At 41.0% G+C, this 27,054-nt stretch overlaps 1 protein-coding gene across 1 annotated transcript in view; it reads left to right on the top strand.

The window, feature by feature from the left end:
• The first annotated feature begins 9,875 nt into the window (after positions 1 to 9,875).
• TTC6 (tetratricopeptide repeat domain 6) overlaps positions 9,876 to 27,054 on the top strand; it is a 185,829-nt gene continuing 168,650 nt past the window's right edge. Inside the window, exon 1 of the mRNA XM_036452372.2 lies at positions 9,876 to 10,938. Coding sequence (XP_036308265.1) covers positions 9,955 to 10,938 — 984 coding nt within the window. The 5' untranslated portion in view covers positions 9,876 to 9,954. The remainder of the gene's footprint in view (positions 10,939 to 27,054) is intronic.

Below are 27,054 nucleotides of genomic sequence, written 5' to 3' on the forward strand. Positions count from 1 at the left end.
ATGTTAACAATGTTGATTCTTCCAAACATGGCTTGGGAATTTCTGTAGCCCTTTAATTTCTCTTAGAAATGTTTTGTAATTTTCAGTGTGCAGATTTTGGACATCTTTTGTTAGGTTAATTTCAAAGTATTTAATTTTGGGGGGGGGCATTATTTTCCAAAAGTTTGGTACTAGTGTATAAAAATACAGTTGACTTTGTGTGTTAACCTTGTATTGTACAACTTTGAAAATTTACTTATTAGCAGTTTTGTTGATTCACTGGGATTTTTTTTTTTTCCAGAGAGAGGAAGAGAAAGGGAGAGAGAGAGAAAGGGAGAGAGAGAGAGAGAGAGAGAGAGAGAGAGAGAGAGAGAGAGAGAGAGAGAGAGAGAGAGAGAGAGAGAGAGAGAGAGAGAGAGAGAGAGAGAGAGAGAGAGAGAAAGAGAGAGGGAGATGAGAGAGAAACTTCGACTGGGTTGCCTCTAGTACATGCCCCAACCAGGACCAAACCCAAAACTTACATAAATGCCCTGACCAGGAATTGAACCCACAACCTTTTAGTGTACAGAATGACATTCCAACCATCTGAGCTACCGGGCCAGGGCAATTCACTGGGACTTTTAACCTAAAAATCATGTCATCTGCAAATACGGACAGTTTTCCTTTTCAACCTTTATTCCTTTTTTTTTTCTTTTTTCTTTTTTTTTCTTTTCCTTGCCATATTCTAATAGCCTAGAGCCTCTAGTACAGTGTTGACTAGATGTAGTTAAAGAGTCAAGGCATTTTTCCTGGTTTTCAATTTTCGTGGGAAAGTCAAAATATATATAATGTTAGCTCTTCGTGTGTTTTTTTTTGTGTTTTTTTGTGTGTGTGTGTAAATTCTCTTAATCAGATTGAGGAATTTAACTCATCTAGTCATGTTCCCTATGATTTATAGCTTGCCTAGAATTATTTACTTATTTTTTATTTTAAACTAAAGGCCCGGTGAATGAAAATTCATTCACTGGAGGTGGGTCCCTCTCACAGTCTGGGAGCCCTCAGGGGTGGGAGGCAACCTGGCAAACAGGAGGAGGGGACACTCCATCACACCTCTGCTGCTGCCACTGCCAGCAGTGCAAGACTTGGCTGGCCTGGGAGGCTGGGCAGCTGCTACTCGAGGCTTGCCTAAGTTTCAGGCTGGCCCTGGGCATCTGGGGGCTGAGGGATCTGAGGGACTCTGGAGGCAGATGTGCAGCCTTGCCATGAACCTGCCATCCCAGCAGGGATGAGGGGACTGGGCACTGCCATCTTGTGGCTGTGGGCGCCACCATCTTTGAGGGCATGGCATTCAATTAGCATATTCTCTCCTTATTGGCTGTGGGCACCACCATCTTTGTGACAGTGTGAAGGTCAATTAGGATATTCCATCTTTATTAGATAGGATGGGTATTGAATTTTGTTAAATGATTGCCCACTATCTATTGAAGTGATCATTTTAATCTTCTTTATTCTGTTATTATCATCAGTTATATTGACTTTCAAATTTTAAATCAAAATTTCAACTGTGGGATAAACTCTATATGATTAAGATATATTATGCTTTTAAGAAATATAGTTTGGCCCTGGCTGTGTTGCTAAGTGGTTAGAGTGTTGACCCACACACTGAAGGGTCATGGGTTTGATTCCCAGGCAAGGCATATACCTGGGTTTCCAGTTCGCTCCCCAACCTTGGTCAGGGCAGGTGTGAGAGGCAACCAGTTGATGTGTCTTTCTCACATTGATATTTTTTCTCTCCCCACCCTCCTTCTCTTCCTTCCACTCTCTTTTAAAAAAAGCAATGGAAAAAAATATGTTCATGTGCATTTTAACAATAACAAAATGTGTGTGTGTGTTTATATATATGTATGTGTGTGTGTGTGTGTGTATATATATATATATATATATATATATTGATATGATAATATTTTATTAAAGATTTTTGTATCTATGTTCATGAGGGATACTGGTATGTACTTTCTTTTTTTCTTTTAATACCTTTCTCATTCTCAGGTTTGGTGAATGTCAGAAAATAAGTTCCTTTCTCCTCTATTTTCTGGAAATATTTGTGTAAGATTAGTGTTATTTCTTAAAAAAATATTTTATTGATATTTTACAGAGAGGAAGAGAGAGGGATAGAGTTACTGTGTTTCCCCGAAAATAAGACATTCCCTGAAAATAAGACCTAGCACAACTTTGGGAGAAAAAAGTAATATAAGACACTGTCTTATTTTCGGGGAAACAGGGTAGAAACATCGATGAGAGAGAAACATCGACCAGTTGCTTCCTGCACACCCCAAACCTGGGATGTGGCCGCAACCAAGGTACATGCCCTTGACTGGAATCGAACCTGGGACCTTTCAGTCCGCAGACCGACGCTCTATCCACTGTGCCACACTGGTTAGGGTGTTATTTCTTTCTTGGTGCTTGAGAGAACCACTTGGGCCTGGAACTTCCTTTGTTGTAAGATTTTTGGAAATGAATATGTTTATTTGTCATAGGACTATTCAGATTTTCTTTTTTATGTTAATTTTGATAAGTTGAAATTCTCAGATATTTGCCCATTTTATCTAAATGGTTGAATTTGTTAGCATAAAGTTATATTTTTTTTATTATCATTTACTATTGTAGAATCTGTATTGAAAATTTCTTCATTCCTGATGTAGGTAAGTTTTGCTCTCTCACTTTTATTCTTGAACAATCTAGCTAGGGGCTTTAAATATTTTGTTGATATTTTTGAAAGAACCAGCTCTTGCTTTGTTAATGGTCTCAATTATTTTTCTGTTTTCTATTTTGATAGATTTATATCCTCATACTTATATCTTTCTTTTTACTTTGGGTTATCCTTCACTCCTTTTTTTCTAGATTCTTGAGGTGGAATTCTAGGCTATTGATTTTATACCTTTCTTTTAGATTTAAGCATTTAAGCTGCACTATTCCATCTAAGCACTGCTTTATCTATACCCTCACATTCTGATTTATTGTATTTTCATTATTATTTACTCTAAAATATCTTCTAAGATTTAATAATACTTTTGTATTTTTTATTATCTATTGACTTGTTAGTTACACTGCTTTGTATTACTTTAAAAAACTGTTTCTCTAGGAATTACAATATACATCCTTAACATTTCACAGTCTAGAGTTAATATTGAACTAGTTTGCAGAAACTTTCAACCATAGTTTTCTTTCCCACCCTCATCCAGGCTTTTTGATTGTTATACATTATGTCTGCATGTATAATACACCCACAAGACAACATTGTAATTTTCCATATAGTTTTTTAAAAACAAGATTAACAAATGGCCTTTTAAACTTACCCAGATAGTTGTCATTTCTGATTCTTCTTCATTTCTTTCTTTCTTTTTTAAATATGTTTTTATTGATTTCAGAGAGGAAGGTAGAGGGAGAGAGAAATAGAAATATCAATGATGAGAGAGAATCATGGACCAGCTGCTTCCTGCACGCCCCCCACTGGGGAGCGAGCCTGCAACCCAGGCACATGCCCTGATCGAGAATCAAACCAGTGACCCTAGGTCGATGCTCAACCACTGAGCCACACTAGCCAGGCTCATTTCTGAAGATTCAGTTTTTCTCTCATAAAATTTCTCTTCAGCCTGAAGAACTTTATCTTTAGCATTTCTTGTAGTTCTAGTGTGCTGGTAAATAATTCCCTTAGTTTTCCTCTGTCGGAATGTCTTCATTCTGCTGTCATTTTTAAAAGAATGTTTATTAGATATATAATTCTGGGTTGACTTTTTTTGTGTGTGCCTTTTAGCATGTAATAAATCCTATTTCACTGTCTTTTGGTCTAGTCGTGTTTGGTCATAGTTACTTTGGTTATATCCTGGACAATGTAAATGTTTTCCCTATAAATAATGTGCTGTTTTCTCTGTCTGCTTTCAGTTTTTTATCTTTGTCTTTGGTTTCCAGCAATTTACACGTGGTTTTCTTTTACTTTTAACCTACTTGGAATGTAATGAGCTTCTTGAATCTATAAATGTATGCATTTCTCCAAATTTGGGATGTTCTCAGATATCATTTCTTCAAATATTTTTTCCACCTCTTTCAGCCCTCTCCTTTGAGATGTGAATTACTTGTCTGTCAAAGCTTTTGATACTATCTTATAGGGCTCTGATGGTTCTTTTTAAAAGCTTTTCTTTCTCTTTTAAAAATACTGAATCATTTCTGTTGATATCTTCCAATTCACTGACTCATCTGACATTTTCAAATATCATTATTTTCTAGGTATAATATCTATATATTTTTTTTAATTTTAATTTTTTAAAGATTTTCTACTTTTTAGTCATCTTTAGCACATTTCCTTTACTTCATGGAGCATAATTATAATAGCTGCCTTAAAGTCCTAGTTTAATAATTGCAACATCTGGGTTATCTCTGGACTGATATCTTAAATATCTTTGCCCTTGAAAATGGGTCAGATTTTTCTAGATATTTTTATGTCAAATATTGTTTAGTTATATCCTGGGCATGGTGAATGTTTTGCTGTGTAGACTCTGACTTCTGTCATATCCCTCTGAAGAATGTTGATGGGTTTATTTTTGTTTGTTTGTTTGTTTTGCAGGCAATTCACCGGATTAGATTCATTGTAAACTCGGTCTCATTCTCCACAGTTGGAGGTTACATTCAGCTAAATCTCACTTCAGCTCTTTAAGCCGTTGCTATGTAGCTTAGAATTTGTCCCACATACGTACTGTTCAGAGGTCAGTCTAGACTTGTGTGCTGTTTAGACAGAATTGGAAGGTCCTTTTTCTGGCTCTCTCCTCTCGGATCTCTCTCTCATTCCTCCATAGTGGTGGTTGCCTGGAAGCTTTTCTCTGATTCTTATGGCCAGAATGATAAAGGGCTTTTACGGAAAATTCTGTGGACTTCTGAATAGCTTTAGAAAAGTTATTTTCTGAGTTGGTAACAACTTTTTCTGTATCCTATATCACTTTAATCCATATTTGTTGTTTACTATTAGTATTATTGATATTATTAGGATTAAAAGTGGGGAAAAAACAGTATTATAGAAAGTGTGAAAAAATAAAAAAATATCCCATTTTCTTAGTGAAATTGTTAAAAATGTTTATGTATTTTAGACTTCTCCATAAATTATCATCAGTATACAAAGAGATCTTGCTTCTGCCACTGATATTTCAAAAGCAAATATTGTTTTCAGAATATATGTATTTTTCCTGCAATCCTGGTGATTTTATTAGACGAAATAAGCTGTATTTGGCTTAAATGTTTCTTTTGAAACTGTAGTGCTGTGCATTGGAAGTTGATGTTTATGTGAAATTTAGGAAGTGAATTGAGATGATATTGGCAATGGTTCATAAAACCTAAATCTTATTCTTAGTGATTCACCCTCCCCACTGAGTGGAGGAGGTCAAGGTGAAGTAACCCATATAACCACTGCGGCTTTGACTCCATTCCCAATGTCTGACTGCTAACCCTTTCCTAGTGTACTACTCTAGCTTACTCTGTGAGGAATCATTTCCCAATGTGAAGTGTTCATGTAACTTGCAGCCAAATCATCTGGTGGTCTGCTCTACTTTTTTCTACCTTAGTTAGAGTCTAGTAGAGTTTTGTATCTTCTGATCTGATAGGATGAACAGCTATACCTGCAATAACCAGAGAGCAACCTGTTCCAGAGTCTAGAGCACATGTGTCAAACACAAGGCCCGCGGGCCAAATCCATCCCACCAGGCCTTGCAATGTGGCCCGCACCGCGCTGTCATCACTGCACTCCGCTGCGTTTCCATCACAATGACAGTTTATGACTGTTCAGTAAACCATTCGGCCCGCGATTTAGGCTGGATTTTAGATTTTGGCCCCTTCTCTGATTGAGTTCCACACCCCTAGTCTAGAGCATTCACACAGGTAGCCCCTCCTGACTTTTAGTCATTTTTGGCCAGTGAGCTTCCTCCTGATGTCTGACCAGACTTTGTGAGATAGGAGAGAGGGCTAGCTATTGACCTTTCTTACTACCTCATTGCTTAGACATTGACCCTCCTGGTAGAGCAGGAAAGAAAAGGCACAGAATTCTAATCATTAGTAAAAAAGAGGAAAGTGAAATTACTGCACAGGTTGCAAAGATTTCAAGCACACTCTTTCCCATTTTAAAATATAGCATAAACTTAATCAACCTGGATTATGAGCAGCATGCTTGATACCTATGTAGATTAATACTTTCTTTTTTGTAATGGTCACATTATTTTTCCAAGTCAGACCTAGTCTTTTTCTTTTTAATAATTAACTACTAAGAAAATAGAGAACACATTATTTTCCCATAATATTGGAGGTTTACAAAGGATTTTACATGTTTTGCAGAATTGAGGGGGTGGGGCGGGGCTATAAAGGCACCAAGCTTGATGGACTGGCCCATTTGGCATTGGGGTACCACCTAATAGTTTGAAAACATAATAGAAGTTCCTGTCAAATTTAGTTCTATTTCCTATTGGTTTATTCTTTTTACATATAAGGAGCAACTTTCTCATAAAGAACTCAAGAGAATGTAACTAGAAATGTTGAACAATAACCACTTGTTAAACGTCAACAACAAATCATAAGCCAGGAGAAGTTGGGAAGGGAATACAAAGCAGGAACTAAGAAAAAAAAGGGAAGTGCAGTTGAGAGTTTAAGTCAAATTCTCATACTGTAATAATGCATTTCTGGTCTGTGTTCTGTTCCAGGCACTTCCTTTTTGTCTTTTGTAGAAAGAAATGCAGATGGTGTCAGTATAGACCTATTACCACCTGTGCAAACAACAATTGTCAAAACACTATAAGAAAGATTCTACAGCATCTTTAAAATAAGGAAACTTCCTTAAGAGCTCTAGAAATCATTTCTAATGTTCACATATTATGGCCTGAAGTAGAGGAAAAAGATTACTATTTTCACTTTTTAGTATGAAGTTTTATTACAATCGAATTGAATTGTGTAAAGTCTGGCCAGCGGTGGAGCTGCATAGAGAAAGCAAGCCTACTGATCCACAGATGAGAGCTCTGCACGTAGGAGGGTGCTGGGTTTGAGAGCCAGCAATGGGCATTTTGGAGATTAAAAGTAATATGACTCTATTTAAAGGCTGATAAATAGGATGTTTTCTTCATATTTCATATACCGCATGACAAATGAAGAAATCTAATTGTAAAACCAACTCTTTTAGGAATTGATAAAAAGAAATTCTACCAAGAAATGTGGATAGCTACTAAGCAAAGAAATGCCAATTTAAAAAGAACATGATTTCCATGTCTAAGTCTTAAACCCATTGTATTTTGAAACATGTCATAAGTTGAAGTGTAGTTTTCCTCCCTACCCCCATACTATATTCAACCATTTACCTTAGCATAATTTATTCATATTTCTTATTTTATCACCAACTTAATACTGCATTTATAACATAAGCTATATTATTCTTAGTTCTTTTGCTCAGTCTGTAAGCTGATTCTAGCATCATTGTATCAGTTTTAATGCTTTTATCTGTATAAGTTTTTTAAAATATATTTTTATTTCAGAGAGAAAGGGAGAAGGAGAGAGAGAGAAACATCAATGATGAGAGAGAATCATTGATTTGCTGCCCCCTGCCTGCCCCACCCTGGGGACTGAGCCTGAAATCCTGGGCATGTGCCCTGACTGGGAATCGAACCATGACCTCCTGTTTCATAGGTTGATGCTCAACCACTGAGTCATGCTGGCTGCTATGTAAGTTTTAATTACCTTGTTGGACAAGTGCTTACTCATTTCCCTTTTCAAAATTTGGCTAATCTGTTTATTATTTCAAATGAATTCAAAATTACTCTTCAAAGTTTAAAATACCAGTTTTAGATTTTGATTATGATGGCATTGAATCAATATATTATTTTGGAAAGATCGATATAATTAAAATATTTGGTCTTCTCACCAAGATACATTAACTTTTTATTTAGTTGAGTCTCTTTTATGTACTTCAGAAAAATTAAAAAAAAAATTTAATTCATGCAGTTTTAGGACTTTTTTTGTTCTGTTATTCCTAAGATATCTTTAAAATAAATTATAAATCTTGTATAATGGAATTTTGACATTTTGCTTTTGAATATATCATTTTGATTTAAATGAAGTTATTTAAAAATTTAAATGCCTTGTAAAGCTCTATAATACTAATTAGCTTTTAGTGCTTAGGTTTTGTAGGTAGATAATCATATTTGGAAACAAAATGACATTCCAGAGGTGTTTCTGCTTTATTGTTTTATTTATTTTCAAAGAATCTCGGCCTTGCGTTTTCTAAAAAATAAATAAGTTTTTCTAATTCATTATTTTCTGCTTTTATTTTAATTGTTTTATGCTTATTCTTTTTTTTAAAAATATGTTTTTATTGATTTTAGAGAGCGAATGGGAGATGGAGAGAGAGAACACTGATTGGCTGCCTCCTGAACACCCCTTCTCAGGAACTGGTGACCTCTGGGTAACCAGTGACCTTTCAGTGCATGGGGTGACACTCAACCGAGTCACATCTGCCAGGGTTCTTTTATCCTTACTCTCGAAACTCTTCTCTTCTTGGCTTCTGTGGAACTCTGTTCTCATTTCCTAACTCATTTTTTCTCTCACCCATCCTACCTGCCACAGGTGATGTTGCCAAACAATCTGTCATTGACCCTTTTCTATTTATATTTCCTGTCCTGCTTTTGGTAGTGACTTCAGAGCTCTTAAGATCTCAAAGTCCACTTATGATCATAGATAACTTGCCCTGATGAATAGCAGAAGTGTTTTTCTTTAATTGTGCTAATACACATAACATAAAATTTACCATCTTAACCATTTTTAAGTGTACAATGCACAGTGCAGTGAGTAGCAGAAGGTTTATTATGTATTTGGTTATGACCAAGACTTTATGAAGGTGATTCTAAGTTCCTGTTTTATGAAGGAGATTTAATTGCTCCCCGTTATTCCTCAACATTGGCCAGATGCTATCAGTTTTACCTTGTTAGGTCTCTGTTTTCACTCTGCTAGGCTACCAAGTCCAGGCCTAAGGCTCAAGCTTTGGATACTCTTATTTGCTCTCCCTCCCTTTATTTGTTTCTCCCACTCAAAATTAATATCCCTCTAGCACTAGATGCTACCAAATCACTTTTCTATTGAAAGTTTTCAAATGGTTTCTAGTAGTTCACAGAGAGAGTTCTGTCACCTGGCCTGCGGCCTCAGGATCTCACTGCAGCCTACCTCGTGGCTGCTGGGCTCAGGTGGCACATGGCGGGAAGTGGGCTGGTAAGGGATGGAGACACCCAGGGCCAGCTGGAGGAAGAGGTGGAAAGTGCTATCCTGCCAGACTGCTTGAGATTTCCTGTGCCTGTGTGCACTATGGTCTCTGTGTACTATGTGCACTATGGAAACGGGACACTACATTATAATCTAAAAGGCTAATATGCAAATCGACCCAACAGGGGAACGACCAGCCGCTATGACACTCACTGACGAGCAGGGGGCAGACGCTCAATGCAGGAGCTGCCCCTCTGGTGGTCAGTGCACTCCCACAGGGAGAGCCCTGCTCAGCCAGAAGCCAGGCTCTGGGCTGGCCAGCTCAGCAGCGGTGGCGGGAGCCTCTCCCACCTCAACACTAAGGATGTCCCACTGCTGGCTTAGGCCCAACATCCCCTGAGAGCTCCTGGACTTTGAGAAGGCTAAGCCAGGCTGAGGGACACCCCCTCCCCCCTTCCAGTGCAGAATTTAGTGCACGGGGCCTCTAGTGTTACAATAAACCCAATTAGGGGTATCAGAAACACCCACTGTAAAAGAGGCTTTATGGTTCCTGTGGAAAGGTCAGTAGTTGGTTTCAAAATGGTACCAAGTACCACTGCCCACTGGTGTCTCAGGGAGCCCAGCCAGCGGTCTGCGAGGATAAGCTTTGTGGGTTGGAATTTTGTCAACAGCCTTTAGTTTATATGTTAATCTATTGTTATTTCGCAGGACAAGCTAGTCAAGATGTCCAGGATCCCGAAGCACTTTGGACTGAGCTACAAAGAAGAATCGCACATGTTTAGAGAGCTTGAGAAGGTCCGCAGGAAGACCAAACAGGATTTTCAACGCTTCAAGCAGAGGCTGGCCTCCAAGACCCTCGTGGATGGAGTCCCGGTGGTCTGTGGCCCGGCCAGGCCCGGGGCCAAGGGGGGCTTTCCCCGCGCTCGGCCCCGGGAGCCGCCGGGGCTCCTGCGTTGGGCCAAGGACCCCGCGGCCCCCGCGGCGGGCCTCCTGCAGCGGGCGCTCCGCGACGCCGGGCCCTGGGGCCCCGGGGAGGGCGCCGCGCCCTGGAGGCCCCCGTTCCGCCCCCGGGACTTCTACCTGCGGAGCTCCGCGTTCCGCCGGCACCGGGCCTCGAAGGAGCCGCCGATCATCACCACCGGAGCCGGCACGTCCAGGCCCGTGGTGCTGAGGCCGCCCCCCGCGTGGAGGAGGAAGCCGGCGGAGCGCGCGGGCCGCTGGAGCCCTCAGCCCGCGGAGGCGCAGCCCGAGCTCCGCTCGTCCCCCGCCCGCGCCCGGTCCCCCTTCCCGGCCCCAGCCCGGGCCCGCGCCCGGGTGCACAGCTCCAAGGTGCCGGCGGCTCCGCCCGGGGAGGCCTGGGCCACCAGAGAGACAAAGGGCCGCGCGACCTCCAGGACCTCCAGCGCGGGGGGCGAGGCGGGCGGCCGGCGGCGGAGAGTGAGGATCCGCTCCCAGGTCCTGCGCGACAGCGCGCCCGCCACCCCGTGGGACACGCCCCGCGCCGCCTCCAAGGCCAGCGCCGACAGCCTGGCCGCCAGCGAGCGCCTGAGCGCCAGCGCGCAGTCCCCGCTGCCCGTGCGCCTGCTCCCCACGTCCATCGAGGAGATCCTCGCCTCGCAGCAGTCCGAGGCCCACCTGGCCTCGGACCAGACCATCAAAGAGCTCATACAGAGCGTCCTCGGCCAGAACTACGACATTAACATGGAAGTAGGTGCAAAGGAAGGAGACGGGTAGTTCGCCTGGGTCCATGCAACCTTAGGACACGTGCGTAAAATATCACAGTGCTTAAGGTCGTGTCACCAGCTAGGCGGGGAGCTACATAAAGCATGGCTGTGTTAGTCAAGGTTTTGCATTTTGCATTTGAATGTTTAAGTTTTCCACCCAAGGAGAGTGTCCTGTTTCCAAAGGGGGAAAAAATTCTGAGAGGTTATTTCAAAAACTGGCTCAGACAACAGTTATAGGCCCCGAGTAACACATCGCTGGTCACGTTTCCTTTCAAAGTCTCTGCGATTATTTAGTACTGAAATAACAGAGCAGATGTTTCATATGGAAAACGCAAGTCTTTTTTCATTACAGCTTAGTATTATTAGCAGTGAATTTATATCCTAAGAAGATCAATATATTACTATTAAGAAATTGAACTTGTAAAAGTTGTGTAACATTTTCAGGGAAAACCATTCTTTAAAAAAAAAAAAAAATACATATACCTGTATATATATGTATATATATATATATATATATATATATATTATTGATTTTTTTTTTACAGAGAGGAAGAGAGAGGGATAGAGAGTTAGAAACATCCATGAGAGAGAAACATCGACCAGCTGCCTCCTGCACATCCCCTACTGGAGATGTACCTACAACCAAGGTACATGCCCTTGACCAGAATCAAACCTGAGACTCTTCAGTCCACAGGCCGACACTCTAACCACTGAGCCAAACAGGTTTTGGCAAAACCATTCATTTAAAATGTTTCCTTAATTGAATTTATTGGGATGGCATTGGTTCACAAAACCATGTAGGTTTCAAGTGTACAACTCAATAAAAACGCCATTTGTACACTGTATCATGTGCCTATCACCCAAAGCAAAGTCTCTTTTCATCTCCATTTCTCTCCCCTTTGCTCACCTCCACCTACCCCCATTCCCCTAGCACCACACTGTTGTTCTCTCCCTCTCTCTCCCTCTCTCTCTCTCTCTCTCTCTCTCTCTCTCTCTCTCTCTCTCCCACTTTGAGAATCAAACCTGTAACCTCTTGGTTTTCTAAGTTGATGCTCAACCACTGAGTCACTCGGACCCTGCAGTACCACTGCTTTTTTATCTACTACCTACTGATGGCTCTTGGGTTGTTTCCAGATCTTGGCTATTTTAAATAACACTGCAGTGAACTTAGGGGTGCATATATTCTTTTGAATTAGTGTTTTAGGTTTCTTCAGATATATTCCCCAAAGTGGGATCACTGGATAAAAAGGCAATTCAATTTTTAATTTTTTGAGGAAACACTGTTCTGTTCTCCTCAGTGGCTGCATTCCCATCAACAGTGCACAAGGGTCCCCTTTCTCCACATCCTCACCAGCACATGTTTATTTATTGATGACTAGTGGCCTGGTGCACAAATTCATGCACAACAAAAGGGAATAAATTAGAAAAAATATTTTAATATCACTATTTGCCCTTTCTCTATAATAGAAGTGTCAGAGATGAAAGAAAATTAGTAAAATGTATATGAAAATAATATATAAATGTATTAATAAATAAACAATAACAACATGATATAACAACAACAAGGACATGATATAAAAACAACAAAAGAGTGAAAACACTTTCAGAGTGCTTGACTGATTTTCCCTGTGATGAAGTATTTATAACTTTAATGTCACATGCTCTTTGAAATCAAGAGAAAGCAACATATGACTGAGCATGTCCGAAAATGGATTCAGGTAGGAATATTCCTACTCTGTCTAGACTCTAGAGCTTTGTCCTTGTGATTTATTAATTGTCATCACAAATGCCAACATCATGGGAAACTGTCTTCAAATTAATTTAAATGGAAGACCAGTGTCAGATGGGGACAAATAAATTCTTGGAATCAAACAACCTCTCCTTCTGCAGATCCTGTTAATACCTGGTGACAGGGTCCAGGGTGCGGATGAATGGGATTCTGGGCTATCAGGGCACAGACAGGAAGCTGACCAGTGGCCAATTCTGCAAGGGATGGGGCTCCCACCTCTCTGCTCTCAGGGTCAGGGGTGTGGGTGATCGGGAATATGGCTGTCAGGGCACAGACAGCAAGCTGACCAATGGCTGATTCCATGAGGAATGGTGGTCCCACCTCCCGCTGTCAGGGTCCAGTTGTGGGTATCCGGCTCCCTCCTCCTTCCTGTCAGGGTCCGGGTGTGGGTGAATAGGATTTAGGACTGTCAGGCCGCTGACAACAAGGTCTGGGTAAGTGCTCGTCATATCTATTGTCTGGTTCTTGGTCGTTCTATGCCATAACAGTTGCCCGGCTTTTATTATATAGGATAGCCATTCTGACAGATGTGAGGTGATAACTCATTGTGGTTTTAATTTGCACATCTCTGATAATTAGTGATATTGAGTATTTTTTCATATGTCCTCTTGGAGAAGTGTCTGTCTAGGCCCTTTGCCCATGTATTTTTTAAAAATTTTATTTTAAAATTCTTTATTGTTTAAAGTATTACATAAGTCTCCTTTCCCCCCCATTGACCTCTCCCCTTCCACTCCTACCCTCCAGCACATGCCCTCACCAGCCAACTGTCTGTGTCCATTGATTATGTTCATACGCATGCACACAAGTCCTTTGGTTGATCTCTTACCCAACCCCGGCACCCCACTCCCTCTCCTACCTTTCCTCTGAGGTTGGATGGTCTGTTTGATGCTTATATGACTCTGGCTCTATTTTTTGTTAGTCAGTTTATGTTGTTCATTGTATTCCACTGATGAGTGAGATCATATGATATTTATCTTTCTCTGACAGGCTTATTTCACTTAGCATAATGCTCTTCAGGTCCATCCATGCTGTTGCAAAAGGTAAGGGTCCCTTCTTTTTTACAGTAGTGTAGTATTCCATTGTATAGATATACTACAGTTTTTTAATCCATTCATCTGCTGATGGGCTTTTAGGCTGTTTCCAAATCTTAACTACTTAAATTGTGCTGCTATGAACACAGGGGTGCATATATCCTTTCTGATTGGTGTTTCTGATTTCTTGGGATATATTACTAGAAAGGGATTACTGGATCAAATGGGAGTTTGAGGAAACTCCATACTGTTTCCTGTAGTGTCTACACTAGTCTGCATTCCCACCAAGAGTGCACGAGCATTTGTTGTTTGTTGATTTGTGGATGACAGGATTCTGACAGGTCTGTTACCAATTTCTTAATTGTTGTTTGTCTTCTTGGTGTTGAGTTATATAAGTTCTTCAAAATTAATCTATTATAAGATGTATCATTGGCAAATATGTTTTCCCAATCAGTGAGTTACCTTTTTTGTTTTGTTGATGTTGTTTTGTATTTTCTGTGCAAAAGCTTTTTATCAATAGTTTGATGTAGTCCCATTTATTTATTTTTCCTTTGTTTTTCTTCCCTGAGCAGATATGTTCACAAAAATATTGCTATGAGACATGTCTGAGATTTTATTTTCTATGTGTTTTTTTCTTTCTAGGATTTTTATGGTTTTGTGACTTACATTAAGTCTTTAATGCACTTTGAGTTTATTCTTGTGTATGGTAAAAGTTTCATTTTCTTGTATGCATCCAGTTTTCCCAGTATTTATTTAAGAGACTGTCTTTACCCTATTTTATGTTCTTGCCTACTTTGTCAAGTATGAATTGACCGTAAGGTGTAGGTGTACTTTTGTGATCTCTATTCTGTTCCATTGATCTATATGCGGGTTCTTGTGCCAATACCATACTGTTTTGATTACTGTGGCTTTGAAGTATAATATGATATCCGGTAGTATGATACCTCTAATTTGGTTCTTTCTCAAGATTGCTGAGACTGGTTGGGGTCTCTTACAGTTCCTTATAAATTTTTGGAATATTTGTTCTCGTTCTGTAAAATATGCCATTGGTATCAAGATAGGAATTGAGTTAAATCTGTAGATTGCTTTAGGTAGTATGGGCATTTTAGTGATGTTAATTTTTCCTATCTATGAATACTGTATATGCTTCCACTTATATGTAGCTTTCTCAATTACTTTCTTCAGTATCCTAGAATTTTCTGAGTATAGGTCTTTTAACTCTGTGGTTAAATTTATTCCTAGGTACCTTATTTGTTGTTGTTGTTGCAGTAATAAGTGGGATTGTTTTCTAAATTCCTCTTTCTGGTAGTTCATTATCTATCTATCTATCTATCTATCTATCTATCTATCTATCTATCTATCTAAAGAGCCAGGGTTGTAACATCCAAAATGATCAAAGGCTCGACATGAATACCAGGCTGAGCAGGCAGCAGAGCAGGCTGAACTACTGACCTCTCGGAGAGAGAGAGAGGCAGGGCTGATCAGCAGTGGCCTCGCCAGCAGCCAAGCCTCTTTCTCTCTCCCAGAGGCCAGCCTGGGGTGACTGCTGATCAGCCCTGCATCTATGATCAGGCCCCGAGATAGGCCCAGAGATCCTGACGAGCATAGACACCAATCAATCAGAACCAAATCTGGGTGAATTGCAAGGAACCGATGGCTGCCTGAGAGTCAGAGCTTTTGACATAGAAATTGACCAATCAGAACCAAATCTGGGTGAAGTGCGAGGAGTCAATGGCTGCCTAGGAGGTGGAGCTTTTTACGCTGACTGGCATAGACACCCTCTAATCAGAACCTACTCTGGGTTAACTGTGAAGGCAGAACCTAAGGTGGGAGATGAGGAGGGGTTTTAAGGGAAACAACTATTTAGTGTAAGGTGTTAGAAAATGATTCAATTTTTTAATGACCAGTTTGGCAGTATAGTGTATATGGCTGGCTATCAGTCCAGATACAGGGATTATGTAGTTTTGTCTGCCAAGACAAGAGCATCTTAACCTGCTGAAAAGGTACCCCCCCACTCCCAATTAAGCAATCCTATCCTATATAATCTATCTATACTAATAAAAGGGTAATATACTAATTAGACTGGGTTGACTGGCCATCTTCCAGATGTTTGACTTCCTTCTGGACAAAGCCATTGTAGTGGGGACTGAGGCAGAGGAAGTTAGTAGCGATCAGGCTGGCAGGGGAGGGCATTTGGGGGTGAGATCAGGCCTGCAGGGGAGGGCAGTTTCAGGCAAGGTCAGGTTGGCAGGGGAGGGCAGATAGGGGCAACCAGGCAAGCAGAGGAAGTTAGGGTCAATCAGGCTGGCAGAGGGCCAAGGTAGGGGCAATCAGGAGGCAGGCTGGTGAGTGATTATGAGCCAGTCATCCTGGATTATGAGAGGGATCTTAGATTGGAGAAGGTGCAAGCCTGGCGGAGGAACCCCCATCCATGTGTGAATTTTGTACACCAGGCCTCTAGTTAATGTATAAAAATGCCACCATTAATTAATTTCTGAATATTAACTTTTTATACTGCTAATTTACTGAATGCATTTATTAGATGTAGTAGTTTTTGGTGCTATCTATAGAGTTTGTATATACAATATCATGCCATCTAATGATAGTTTTACTTCCTCCTTTCCAATTAGGATGTCTTTTATTTTTATTTTTTTCTTGTCTGATTGCTATGACTAAGACTTCCAATAATATGCATGGGAAAGCAGATATCCCTGCTTTGTTTCTGATTTTGAGGGAAACCCTTGTAATTTCTGCCCATTGAGTATGATGTTGGCTGTGGGTTCATCATATATGACCTTTATTTAGTTGAGGTGTCATCCTTCTATTCCCACTGTGCTGAGGCTTTTTATCATAAATGGGTGCTGAATTTTATCAAATGCTTTTTCTCAACCTATTGATCTGATTATGCTGCTTTTATCCTTCATTTTGTTTCTATGATGTATCATGTTTATTAATTTACGAATATTGTACTAACCTTGCATATCCATAAAAAAATCCCACTTGTTAATGGTGTATGATCTTTTTAATGTATTGTTGGATCTGGTTTGCTAACATTTTGCTGAGGATTTTAGTATCTATGTTCATCAGGAATATTGGCCTATAATTTTCTTTCTTTATGGTGTCTTTATCTGGTTTTGGAATTATGATAATGTTGGCTTCATAAAAAGAGCATGGAAGTCTTCTCTCCTCTTGAATGTCTTTTTTATTTATTTTATTTTTTGTTAATCCTCACCTGAGGATATTTTTCCATTGATTTTTAGAGAGAGTGGAAGGGAAGGGAAGAGAAAAAGAGAAACATCAATGTGAGAGGCACACCTTGATTGGTTGCCTCTTACACATACCCTGATCAGGGCTGGGGTTTGAACCTACAACTAAGGTATGTGCCCTTGACTGGAATCGAACCTAGGACCCTTCAGTCTGTGGGCTGATGCCCTCCCCACTGAGCCAAACCAGCTAGGGCCCTCCTCTTGAATTTTATGGAATAGTTTGAGAAGGATAAGTGTTACTTCTTTGAATGTTTGGTAAATTCACTTATGAGGCTATCCAGTTCAAGACTTTTCTGGGAAGTTTTACATTTTTATTACTGCTCTGATTTCATTAGTTGTAGTTGGTCTATTCAGATTTTCTGATTCTTCTCGATTCATTTTTGGAAGATTGTATTTTTCTAGGCATTTATCCAATTCCTCCAAGTTTTCCAATTTTTTGACCTTTAGTTGTCCAGAGTATTTTCTTACAACCCTTTGTATTTCTGTGGTATCAGTTTAAAATTGCTATTGCCTTGTTGATTTTTTTTTTGTTGGAAGATCTGTCCATTGATAGATCAATGGAGTGTTAAAATTTCTTACTATGACTATATTGCTGTCAATTTTGTTCTTAATGTCCACTAATATTTTATTTACCTATTTAGGTGCTCCTATGTTGGATACATATTTATTTACAAGGGTTATATCATTCTGTTAGATCAATCCTATTAGTATTATGTAGTGAACTTCTCTGTCTCCTTTATGGCCTTTGTTGTGAAGTCTGTTTTATCTGATGTAAGTATTGTTACTCCAGCTTTTATTCATCTCTTTTTGTATGGAATTTTTTTTTGGAACATTTTCCCCCCATACTTTCAGTTTGTGTGTATTTTTTAATTCTGAGGTAGGTTTCTTGTAGTTAGCATATATATGGGTCATGTATATATATTTAAAATGTATTTTATTGATTTTTTACAGAGAGGAAGAGAGAGGGATAGAAAGTTAGAAACATCGATGAGAGAGAAATATCGACCAGCTGCCTCCTGTACACAACCCATCGGGGATATGCCCGTAACCAATGTACCTGCCCTTGACCAGAATCGAACCTGGGATCCCTCAGTCTGCAGACCGACGCTCTATCCACTGAGCCAAACCGGTTTCAGCTATATGGGCCATATTCTTAAATTCATTCAGTTCCCCTATATCTTTTAATTGGAGCATTTAATTTATATTTAAGGTTATTATTGATAAGTACTTATTTATTGCCATTTTACTTTTTTATACCTATATTTTTCTCTGTTTCTTCTTCTCCTTAAAGCACATCATTTAACATTTCTTGCAATACTGGTTTGGTGGTAATACACTCCTTTGTGTGTTTTTTTTTTTTTGTTTTATCCCCCCTCTGGGAAGCTCCTTGTTTCACCTTTAATTTTAAATGATAGCCTTTACTGGACTGAGCCTGCAGAAAGGGGCCAAGCACCCCTCCAGGTCACAGACAGTAGCATCCAAGGGATACACACTCCGAATGTCCCAACTCCTGGCAGCACTCCCTTCACTCCTGCAGAGTTGAACTCACCAGAGTGGGGCCAACTGTACTTGGGAAAGCAGATCCAGTCTCCCATTGCAGGTAGTGCCAGGGAGAAGAGGCAGCACTTCCCCTTCCTGGGCAAAAGCCTCCCAAGTGCACTGAAGGTCCCAGCTCCAAGTGGCTCTTAGATTCCCCTGCTGGACTGAGCTCAGCAGTGTCAGGACCCTGGCTGCCAGGAAGGCAGGTTAAGTGAATCTCCTATTTTTAAAAAAATATATTTTATTGATTTTTTACAGAGAGAAAGAGAGAGGGACAGAGAGCTAGAAACATCGATGAGAGAATCATCAATCAGCTGCCTCTTGCACACCCCCTACTAGGGATGTGCCCGCAACCAAGGTACATGCCCTCGACCGGAATTGAACCCGGGACCTTTCAGTCCGCAGGCCGACTCTGTATCCATTGAGCCAAACCGGTTTATACTGAATCTCCTATTGATGGAATAACATGGACTGAGCTTGCAGGGGGGAGAGAAGTGCCCCCACAACTCCCCCCAAACTGTGATGTAGCCACACAACCCAGCTCCTGCCTGCCTGATTCCTGGACAAAAGCCTTCTCGGGAGATGTGCTTGTTCAAGTCCCAGCTCCGTGTGGCACTCTGATTCCTCTGTGGAACAGGACTCGGCAGGGCAGGGCAATGGAGTGGAAGGGCGAGCCAGGATTCTACGGGAGGAAGCACTGCCTGTGCACTTGAGGTGGGGAAGAACGGTCCCCTTTCCAAAGTTGCACAGTTCCATCACTGTCTGAGTCTCTGCCAAGAGCTTCTCCAGAAAAAGAGCTCTCCAAAGGTCCATGCTGGGTGCAGCCCGCAGACCCCTCTGCAGGACGGAGCAGGGACAAAAACAGCTATTAGGGAAGTGAGGAGGAGAAATATGCAGTTTCTTAATTGCTTAGCCCAAGTGCCAGCAGATAGCTTCCCGCCACGCTGCAGGAGCGTGGCACCCAGGAGGACCCTATGCTGTCCAGAGGCCTAAGGGATGCGGGCAAAGGGGCATTGACCACAGCAGAGTGGTGTTGCCAGTAGTTGGAGGACCGCGCAGTGCACTCCCCAGGCTGGTGCTATAACAATAGGAGTGCTTGACCCTGGGAAGGTGGTGTCTGTCTCTCTAGTAGACTCTTCTCTCCAGGTGGACTGAATCCCTGCTGATTTTCACCATTGGATGCTTTTTGAGTTCCTCTGGATTGGGGATCCCTGCATAAAGTTGCGATCCCTTGCTTTTTTTTTTTTAATTAATTAATTAATTTATTAAATTATTATCTATGTACATATTTTAACATTGCCCCCCTCCACATACCCTCCCTCCCCAGAGTTTTGTGTTCATTAGTTGTACTTATATGCATGTATACAAGTCCTTCCGTTGGAGATCCCTTGCTTTTGGACATATCCCTCCAACTTCTCACCCATCAGGTGTGGGGGCCAGCACTTTCTGTGTCTCTGCCCTCTTACCAGTCTCTAAGTGGCTTCTTCTGTAAATCTTTGGTTATAATATTTCAGTTCAGCTAGGCTTCATTGGGTTATTCAGGTTGGTTGTTCTATAATTCAGCTGTAAATTAGGTTTTTGCTGGAAGCAGGTGCGTGTAGCTTCTACCTATTCTGTAGCCACCTTGAAATCCTCCTTGGCAATCACACTCCAGAGACTGCACTGGAACCATGCCAGAGCTGTCCATTTGTTGATTGTGATGTGTCCCTGGCAGAGAGCAAAGCTAGATAGGGTCATAGTTTAAGATATTTTGCCCCTTATATAGATTTTGCTTTGGCAGGGACATTCAAAACAAAAATAATGACAGGAGTGTCTGAGTCCCACACAGAAAGTGGGGGGTGTTGTGGTGGAGAGGAAGAGAACAAAAGAGGCAGTCATTTTTTAGAATGGCAGTGAGAATGACAGTAAGAGGAAAGATGCATTCCTATTCTTGGCTGCAGCTCCAAACCTCTTGTTAGTACACAGAATATTGCTGCCACATTGTCTTTAAAATAAATTCAGGTCCAGAATACACTCTTGGCTATGATTTAAAGAATGTGATCATAAAGCCCATTAAGGAAACAAAAACATGTAAGGACAAGACTCCCCAGTGTTTTCTTTCACCTAATGTTTGTCAGCAGAGTTGGACAAATGTTTTCAATTAAGTCCCATACCTCCCTGAACAAGATCAGGGTGACTGATTGGGCCATTTCAAAACAGATATTTCTAATAAAGTTTTCTGTGGCTCTAATACAAAAAGGAATCTGGGAAGTGAATTGAAAGACTTAAGAGAGAGAACAAGGGCCTCGGTGCCAGCCCTTGTGAGAAGGAACTCTATGACATAGTCAAGGTAATTGACATGAAGAGGGGCCTCAGAAGTCGTGTATAGTTGGGAAAGGTTACACTTTCAGAGCAAGGACCCTTGAGGGAGAGTATATTTTGAAGGGTTCAGATAAAATAGAATACAAGAAGGGAGAGTATCAAATGGCAAATGAACACCAGATAGTGAATTCTGTTCTTTCTGTTATTCCATTTCTCATATGTATCCATTATTAATACTTCAGTTACCTGAATTGTTTTATGTAGGAGAATGCTCTCTAGCAGTAGAGTCAGAAGCCAAGGCAAAGCCGTAAATTATAAGACCTGGCCAGTCTGAAATGGCTCAGTTCCATCTCTGCCTTCCATTATATTAATTTTTAGTGCAGCTTCAATTTCTTTCTTGCTATTTCAATCTCTCTTTTCCTGGCCCCAACAATTCCAGACAATGAGACTTTGCATAATCTGTGTATATATAAAAGCCTAAATAACCATTCAACCATTCGACTGTGCGAACATTCAGCTGTTCCAGAATTTGACTGGTAGCTATGCTGCACACTGACCGCCAGGGCGAAGATGCTTAACACACAGGCATGAAAACATGGAACAGACTGATGAATCCTAGAAGGAAGGGGGGGGGGTAGGAGGAGGGCAGGAAGAGATTAACCAAATATCTTACATGCATACAAGAGGCCCGGTGCACGGGTTTGTGCACTGGTGGGGTCCTTTGGCCTGGCCTGTGGGGATCAGGTCGAAACTGGCTCTCTGACATCTCCTGAGGGGTAATGAATTGTGAGAGGGTGCAGGTCAGGCCAAGGGACTCCACTGGTGCACAAATCCATGCACCCGGCCTCTAGTTTTGAATAAAAGTGGTTTTACAAGATTTTTTTTAAGGGAGATAAAGGAACAATGTGGAATTTGTTGAAATGACTGTGGCTAGGTAGGTGAGAGATAGTAATAAAAATATTAAGTATAAAAGTGGTCTAAATTATGATTTAAAAATTCTTAATATTAGAATAAGGATATTTGTTTTAATCATTTAGAGGTTTTTAAAAATATTTTTATTGATTTCAGAGAGGAAGAGAGAGAGAGAGAGAGAAACATCAATGATGAGAGAGAATTATTGATTGGCTACCTCTTGCACAGCCCCCACTGGGGGGATTGAGCCCACAACCAGGCATGTGCCCTGATCAGGAATCAAACCCTGACCTCCTGGTTCGTAGGTCGATGCTCATCCACTGAACCACACTGATGGGGCCATTTGGAGTTTATATAAACAACAATCTGTCCAGGATAATATGGTTCTTAATATTAAACATGTTTAACTTAGACCCACAAAGCAATCCCTAGAGGGAAAGGCAAAGAATAAGACAATTTCAGCAGGGTGTATTGTCTTTGTTTAGAGTTTGGATATGGCCCCTCCATACCTAGTGTTCAGAGTTCCATAAATAATTACATTGTCCAATAGGTACACAGAATAACTGAAGATTAAATTTAGCTATCAAATGTAGGTCAAACATCTAAACCAGCGTTTCTCAACCTTGGCCCTACTGACATTTTGGTTGGATAATACTTCATTGTGGGTGGTAGTCTTTAGAACTGCAGAATGTTTAAAATTATTCTTGGCCTCTACCCACCAGATGTCAGTAGCATAATCCTCTGCACCTCTCCCCCGAAGTCATAACAATAAAATACCTCTAGGTATTGCCAAATGAGACCCTGAGGGAAAGGGCAAAATCATTTCCCCATTCCTCCACCCAGTTGAGACTCACTGGCCTAAACAGTGTGCATATTCTGTAGCAGGAGCTGTTAGAAATGTTATAAGATGTTGTCTTTGTTTTACAGGGGAGTTCACAACCATCACTTACAAAACACATTTTAATTATGTAAGACTAGAGTTTAGATATTCATAAAGGATGCAGAAGCCAACCCATCCTTGCTTTTTCATGAGTAGTTGTTTTTGGTCATACAATTCAAACAACAATGGCTTAACATGACCTAGGTGAGAGGAAATTTATGTTTCAAGGTCTCTTATAAACGAACTAGAGGCCCGGTGCATGACATTCGCGCACTGGGGGAGGGCGAGGGTGGGAGTCCCTCAGCCCAGCCTGCACCCTCTTGTAGCTCGGGACCCCCGTCAGGGGATGTTTGCCTGCTGGCGGGGAGTGGGCCGAAGCTGGCAGGTGGGCGTCCTCCGTGGGTCCTTAGTGCTATGCAGAGGCAGGAGAGGCTCCCGCCACCGCTGCTGCGCTCACCAGCTCTGAGCCTGGCTTCTGGCCGAGCGACGCTCTTCCTGTGAGAGTGCATGGACCACCAGGGGACAGCTCCTGCATTGAGCCTCTGCCCCCTGGTGGACAGTGTACTTCATAGCGACCAATTGTTCCACTGTTCGGTTGACTTGCATATTGGGGTTTTATTTTATAGGATAATGTATACTTCATAGGAAAATGTTATATGATAAAATTTACTCTATTTCCACTTTAGAGAAGATGAAATAAATGTACTCTTCCCTAGTCTCCCTGCTAAGTACAACTAACTAAGTACTAACTCTGGACATTATATATGACTAATGTGAGAAGACTCACAAAGTTGGAGAGGAGGGGACAGACTGGCCAGGAACCTTAGAATTCAAAGAATCACATAGTGATGTGTTCTCAGGTTTTCTTTTTGCCACATATATCCCGGACTTGGAGCTAAAGAAGCTGGCAACCTAGAATGCTAATGGATTCAGACAGAATATTCCCTCTCCCCCCCAAAAGTCTGCTTTCTTTAGACAAAGGATTAAGAAAGGGCAGCCTAGCAAGACAAAACTTTTAGATAATAACTATGCTATTCAGTGAAACACCACAGAAAAACCTATGACCTTATTCCCAACCCCACCAGGCAGGGCTGAATGGGGTCTAGAGACTTTCAATATTATTAGTTTGTAACAAGGTACTCCCACCCTCTCCCCAGGTCAGTGGAGAGTCAATGATGCTGTCTGCCGGGGATGACCAGTAGCCCCTGAATGAAGGGTGAACAGATTACTCTGACACAGATTCACTTTGAAAGAGAGGGCTAAGGGATGGCCTGGCTATAGCAACCAGACAGCCCCCATTGCCTGCCTCACTAGGCTTTTTAGTACAGTTTGAGATAAAGTTTATCTTTTTAAAAAATATATATATTTTATTGATTTTTTACAGAGAGGAAGAGAGAAGGATAGAGAGTTAGAAACATCGATGAGAGAGAATTATCGATCAGTTGCCTCCTGCACACCTCCTACTGGGAATGTGCCCGCAACCAAGGTACCTACATGCCCTTGGCCAGAATCGAACCCGGGACCCTTCAGTCTACAGGCTGACTCTCTATCCACTGAGCCAAACCAGTTTCGGCAAGTTTATCTTTTAAATACAATCAATAAGGGAGTAATCTTGGGAGGGCACATATGTTTACATTGTCCTCTAGGCAAGGGCATCCAGGGATTAAGCATAAGGATTCCAGTAAACACCCGGGGGTCTGCTTGTGTACAGACTTGTTTGGAAAGGCAAAGGAATAATTAGGAGCTCTGCCTTTGACAGTGCCCTAAGTCTCCCCTAAGTCAGAATTCCAATCAACAGGGCAGGCGGCCTTCCACACACTTCGCTTTTATCAGAACGTCCTCCTCACAACTTTCCAACCAAGTTTCACGTGCTTCCCAACAGTGTCAGTGGAGAGTCAAGACTTTTCAACACTGCTCCACAGTAAAGATGCTACTTTCTCTCCTCCCTTTGTGTCTCTAGTGGTCATAGGGGGGGCAGTAATGAGTCATCCCTATCCTTCCTAACCAGAATGAGATCAGTGGAGGCCTACTGGGAGCCAGAATTCCTACTCCTTCCCAACAATAACAAGGAGGCCCCATCCTTATTGTCAACGAAGCTGGGAACCTGGATACTGTGCCTACCTGGCAATGATGATGCAGCTGTGCCTTTTCCTGACTGCCTATACTCAAGCAGTGTCAAAAGAAGCCAGCTGAAACAGAAAATTTAAATAATGTTCTATAACATAATACCCAAAATGTTAATGTTTTAATAGAAAATTACCTGACATGCTAAAAACCAGGAACATTTTGACTTGACAGAAAACAAGTGAATAGATGACAGAGATATTAGAATTACCTGACAAAGATTTTAAAGTGGACTTAAAAGAAATGCTTCAATAGCAATTACATTTGAAACAATGAAAAAAAATAGAAAGTCTTAGCAGACAAATAGATTCAGTAAAGAAATAGAAGATATAAAGCCTTAGCCAGTTTGACTCAGTGGATAGAGCATTGGTTGGAAAGTTGTGAGGAGGACGTTCTGATAAAAGCAAAGTGTGTGGAAGGCCGCCTGCAGATGGAAGGGTCCTGGGATCAATTCTGGCCAAGGGCATATACCTTGGTTGCAGGTTCCCAGGTTCCCTGGCACCAATGGATGTGCCTCCTTCACATTGATGTTTCTCTGTCTCTTTCTCTTCCTCCCACTCTCTCTAAAAATTAATAGAAAAATATCCTCCGGTGAGGATTAAAAAAAGAAAAAAGAAATCCTATATAAAAAGAACTAATATGCAAATAGCCATCACACCCTTATGCTCTAATGCTATAATGGCTCAGACACTCAACACTGGGGAGAGAGGAATGGAGACCAGCTAGGCACAAATGAGCTCATGAGAGAGGAATGGGGACCAGCCAGGCTCCAACCTGGGAGAGGGACAAGCTCCCTGTCCCGCGGTTCTTGGCGTGCATGGCTCCACCTGCACCTGCAGCCCAGCCTAGGAGAGGAACAAGCTGCCCACCCTGTGGTCGCAGGTGCCAGAGGCTGGGGCTGCAGCCCGGGAGAGGGACAAGCTGCTCGCCTTGCCAGCTTGTATTACTTAACTTGGTCCCAGGTACCAGCTTGTATTACTTAACTAAAAATTAGAAACAACTTAGATGTCCTTCAAGGAACAAATGGATATATTATTCAGCAATAAACATTTTTATCTTTGCTTTTTTCTTCTTCTTCCTCTTCTTAAAGAATACCTTTTAGCATTTTGTATAATACTGGTTTAGTGGTGATGAACTCTTTTAGCTTTTTCTTATCTGTGAAGCTCTTTATCTGAACTTCAATTCTGAATAACTTTGCTGGGTAGAGTAATCTTGGTTGTAGGTTCTTGCTATTTATCATTTTGAATATTTCTTGCCACATCCACCTGGCCTGAATAGTTCTGTTGAGATATCAGCTGAAAATCGTATGGGTGCTCCCTTATAGGTAATTAACTATTTTTCTATTATTGCTTTTAATGGGACACGGCTTTGGTTCACCAAAGCTTCCTTCTTACCATCTTGGCCTGCTGACTGGGTGTCCCTCTCCATCCCAGATCCCCATTGCTACCATTCTCCAGGTGTCCTCTGTCCTTCCTTGTTGTGAATTGTCTCCTCAGCTGTGTCTAATTTGTTAATTTTGGGTGCATGTTCTCTGATTTAGTTGCTTTTCCAGTCTGGGACACAACATGTCTGCCTATTTGGCCGCCATTTTCTATTTGTACACATTGTTGACTTATTGTACATAGGAAGGTGTTTATTTTTTATTATTGAAAAATACAGTATTTGGTTGTGATTTAAGTCCATCATTTAACTGTTAACAGCCTGAATCTAGGCAACTGCATTTTTTTACAGTGCTTATTTTAAAGCATAATAGGAAAGCAAGAGTAGAAAAACTGTTTTGACAGTAAAATCAAAATCTTGAAAACTAGCCAAGCACAATCATGTTTAAGTATATCTCATAGACTGTGTAGCACATTATAGAGTAGTGCTTATTATATGTATTTCATTTTTGGAGGAATATATTTTGCAAATAACTAGTTTCCTTTGTTCACTGCAAAGTGTGCTAAACTCTGGTTTCACCATAGAAGAGAAAGATGGCTTGATAAAATCAGCCATATTTATTATCTTTATGCATTTTTTTCAAGCATAGTAGTTAAAATATTAAATTCTTAGTCTATTGCATTGAAACTAAAAGTAACATATTCTCATTTAATAAAATTTTTGATATATTTTACTTTGTTTTCTTATTTCATGGAAAATAACTTTCAGAGTCTTGGTGATAACTCTTCCATAGTGTACCCTTACTTTCATTTTTTTTTTCCATTAAAATAGTATCTGGAGATGGAAGGTAACCCAATACTATATAATAAAAACCTAA

This window comes from Pipistrellus kuhlii, unplaced genomic scaffold (genome assembly GCF_014108245.1).
Source record: "Pipistrellus kuhlii isolate mPipKuh1 unplaced genomic scaffold, mPipKuh1.p scaffold_m20_p_1, whole genome shotgun sequence".
In the NCBI taxonomy this organism is placed as follows: domain Eukaryota; kingdom Metazoa; phylum Chordata; class Mammalia; order Chiroptera; family Vespertilionidae; genus Pipistrellus; species Pipistrellus kuhlii.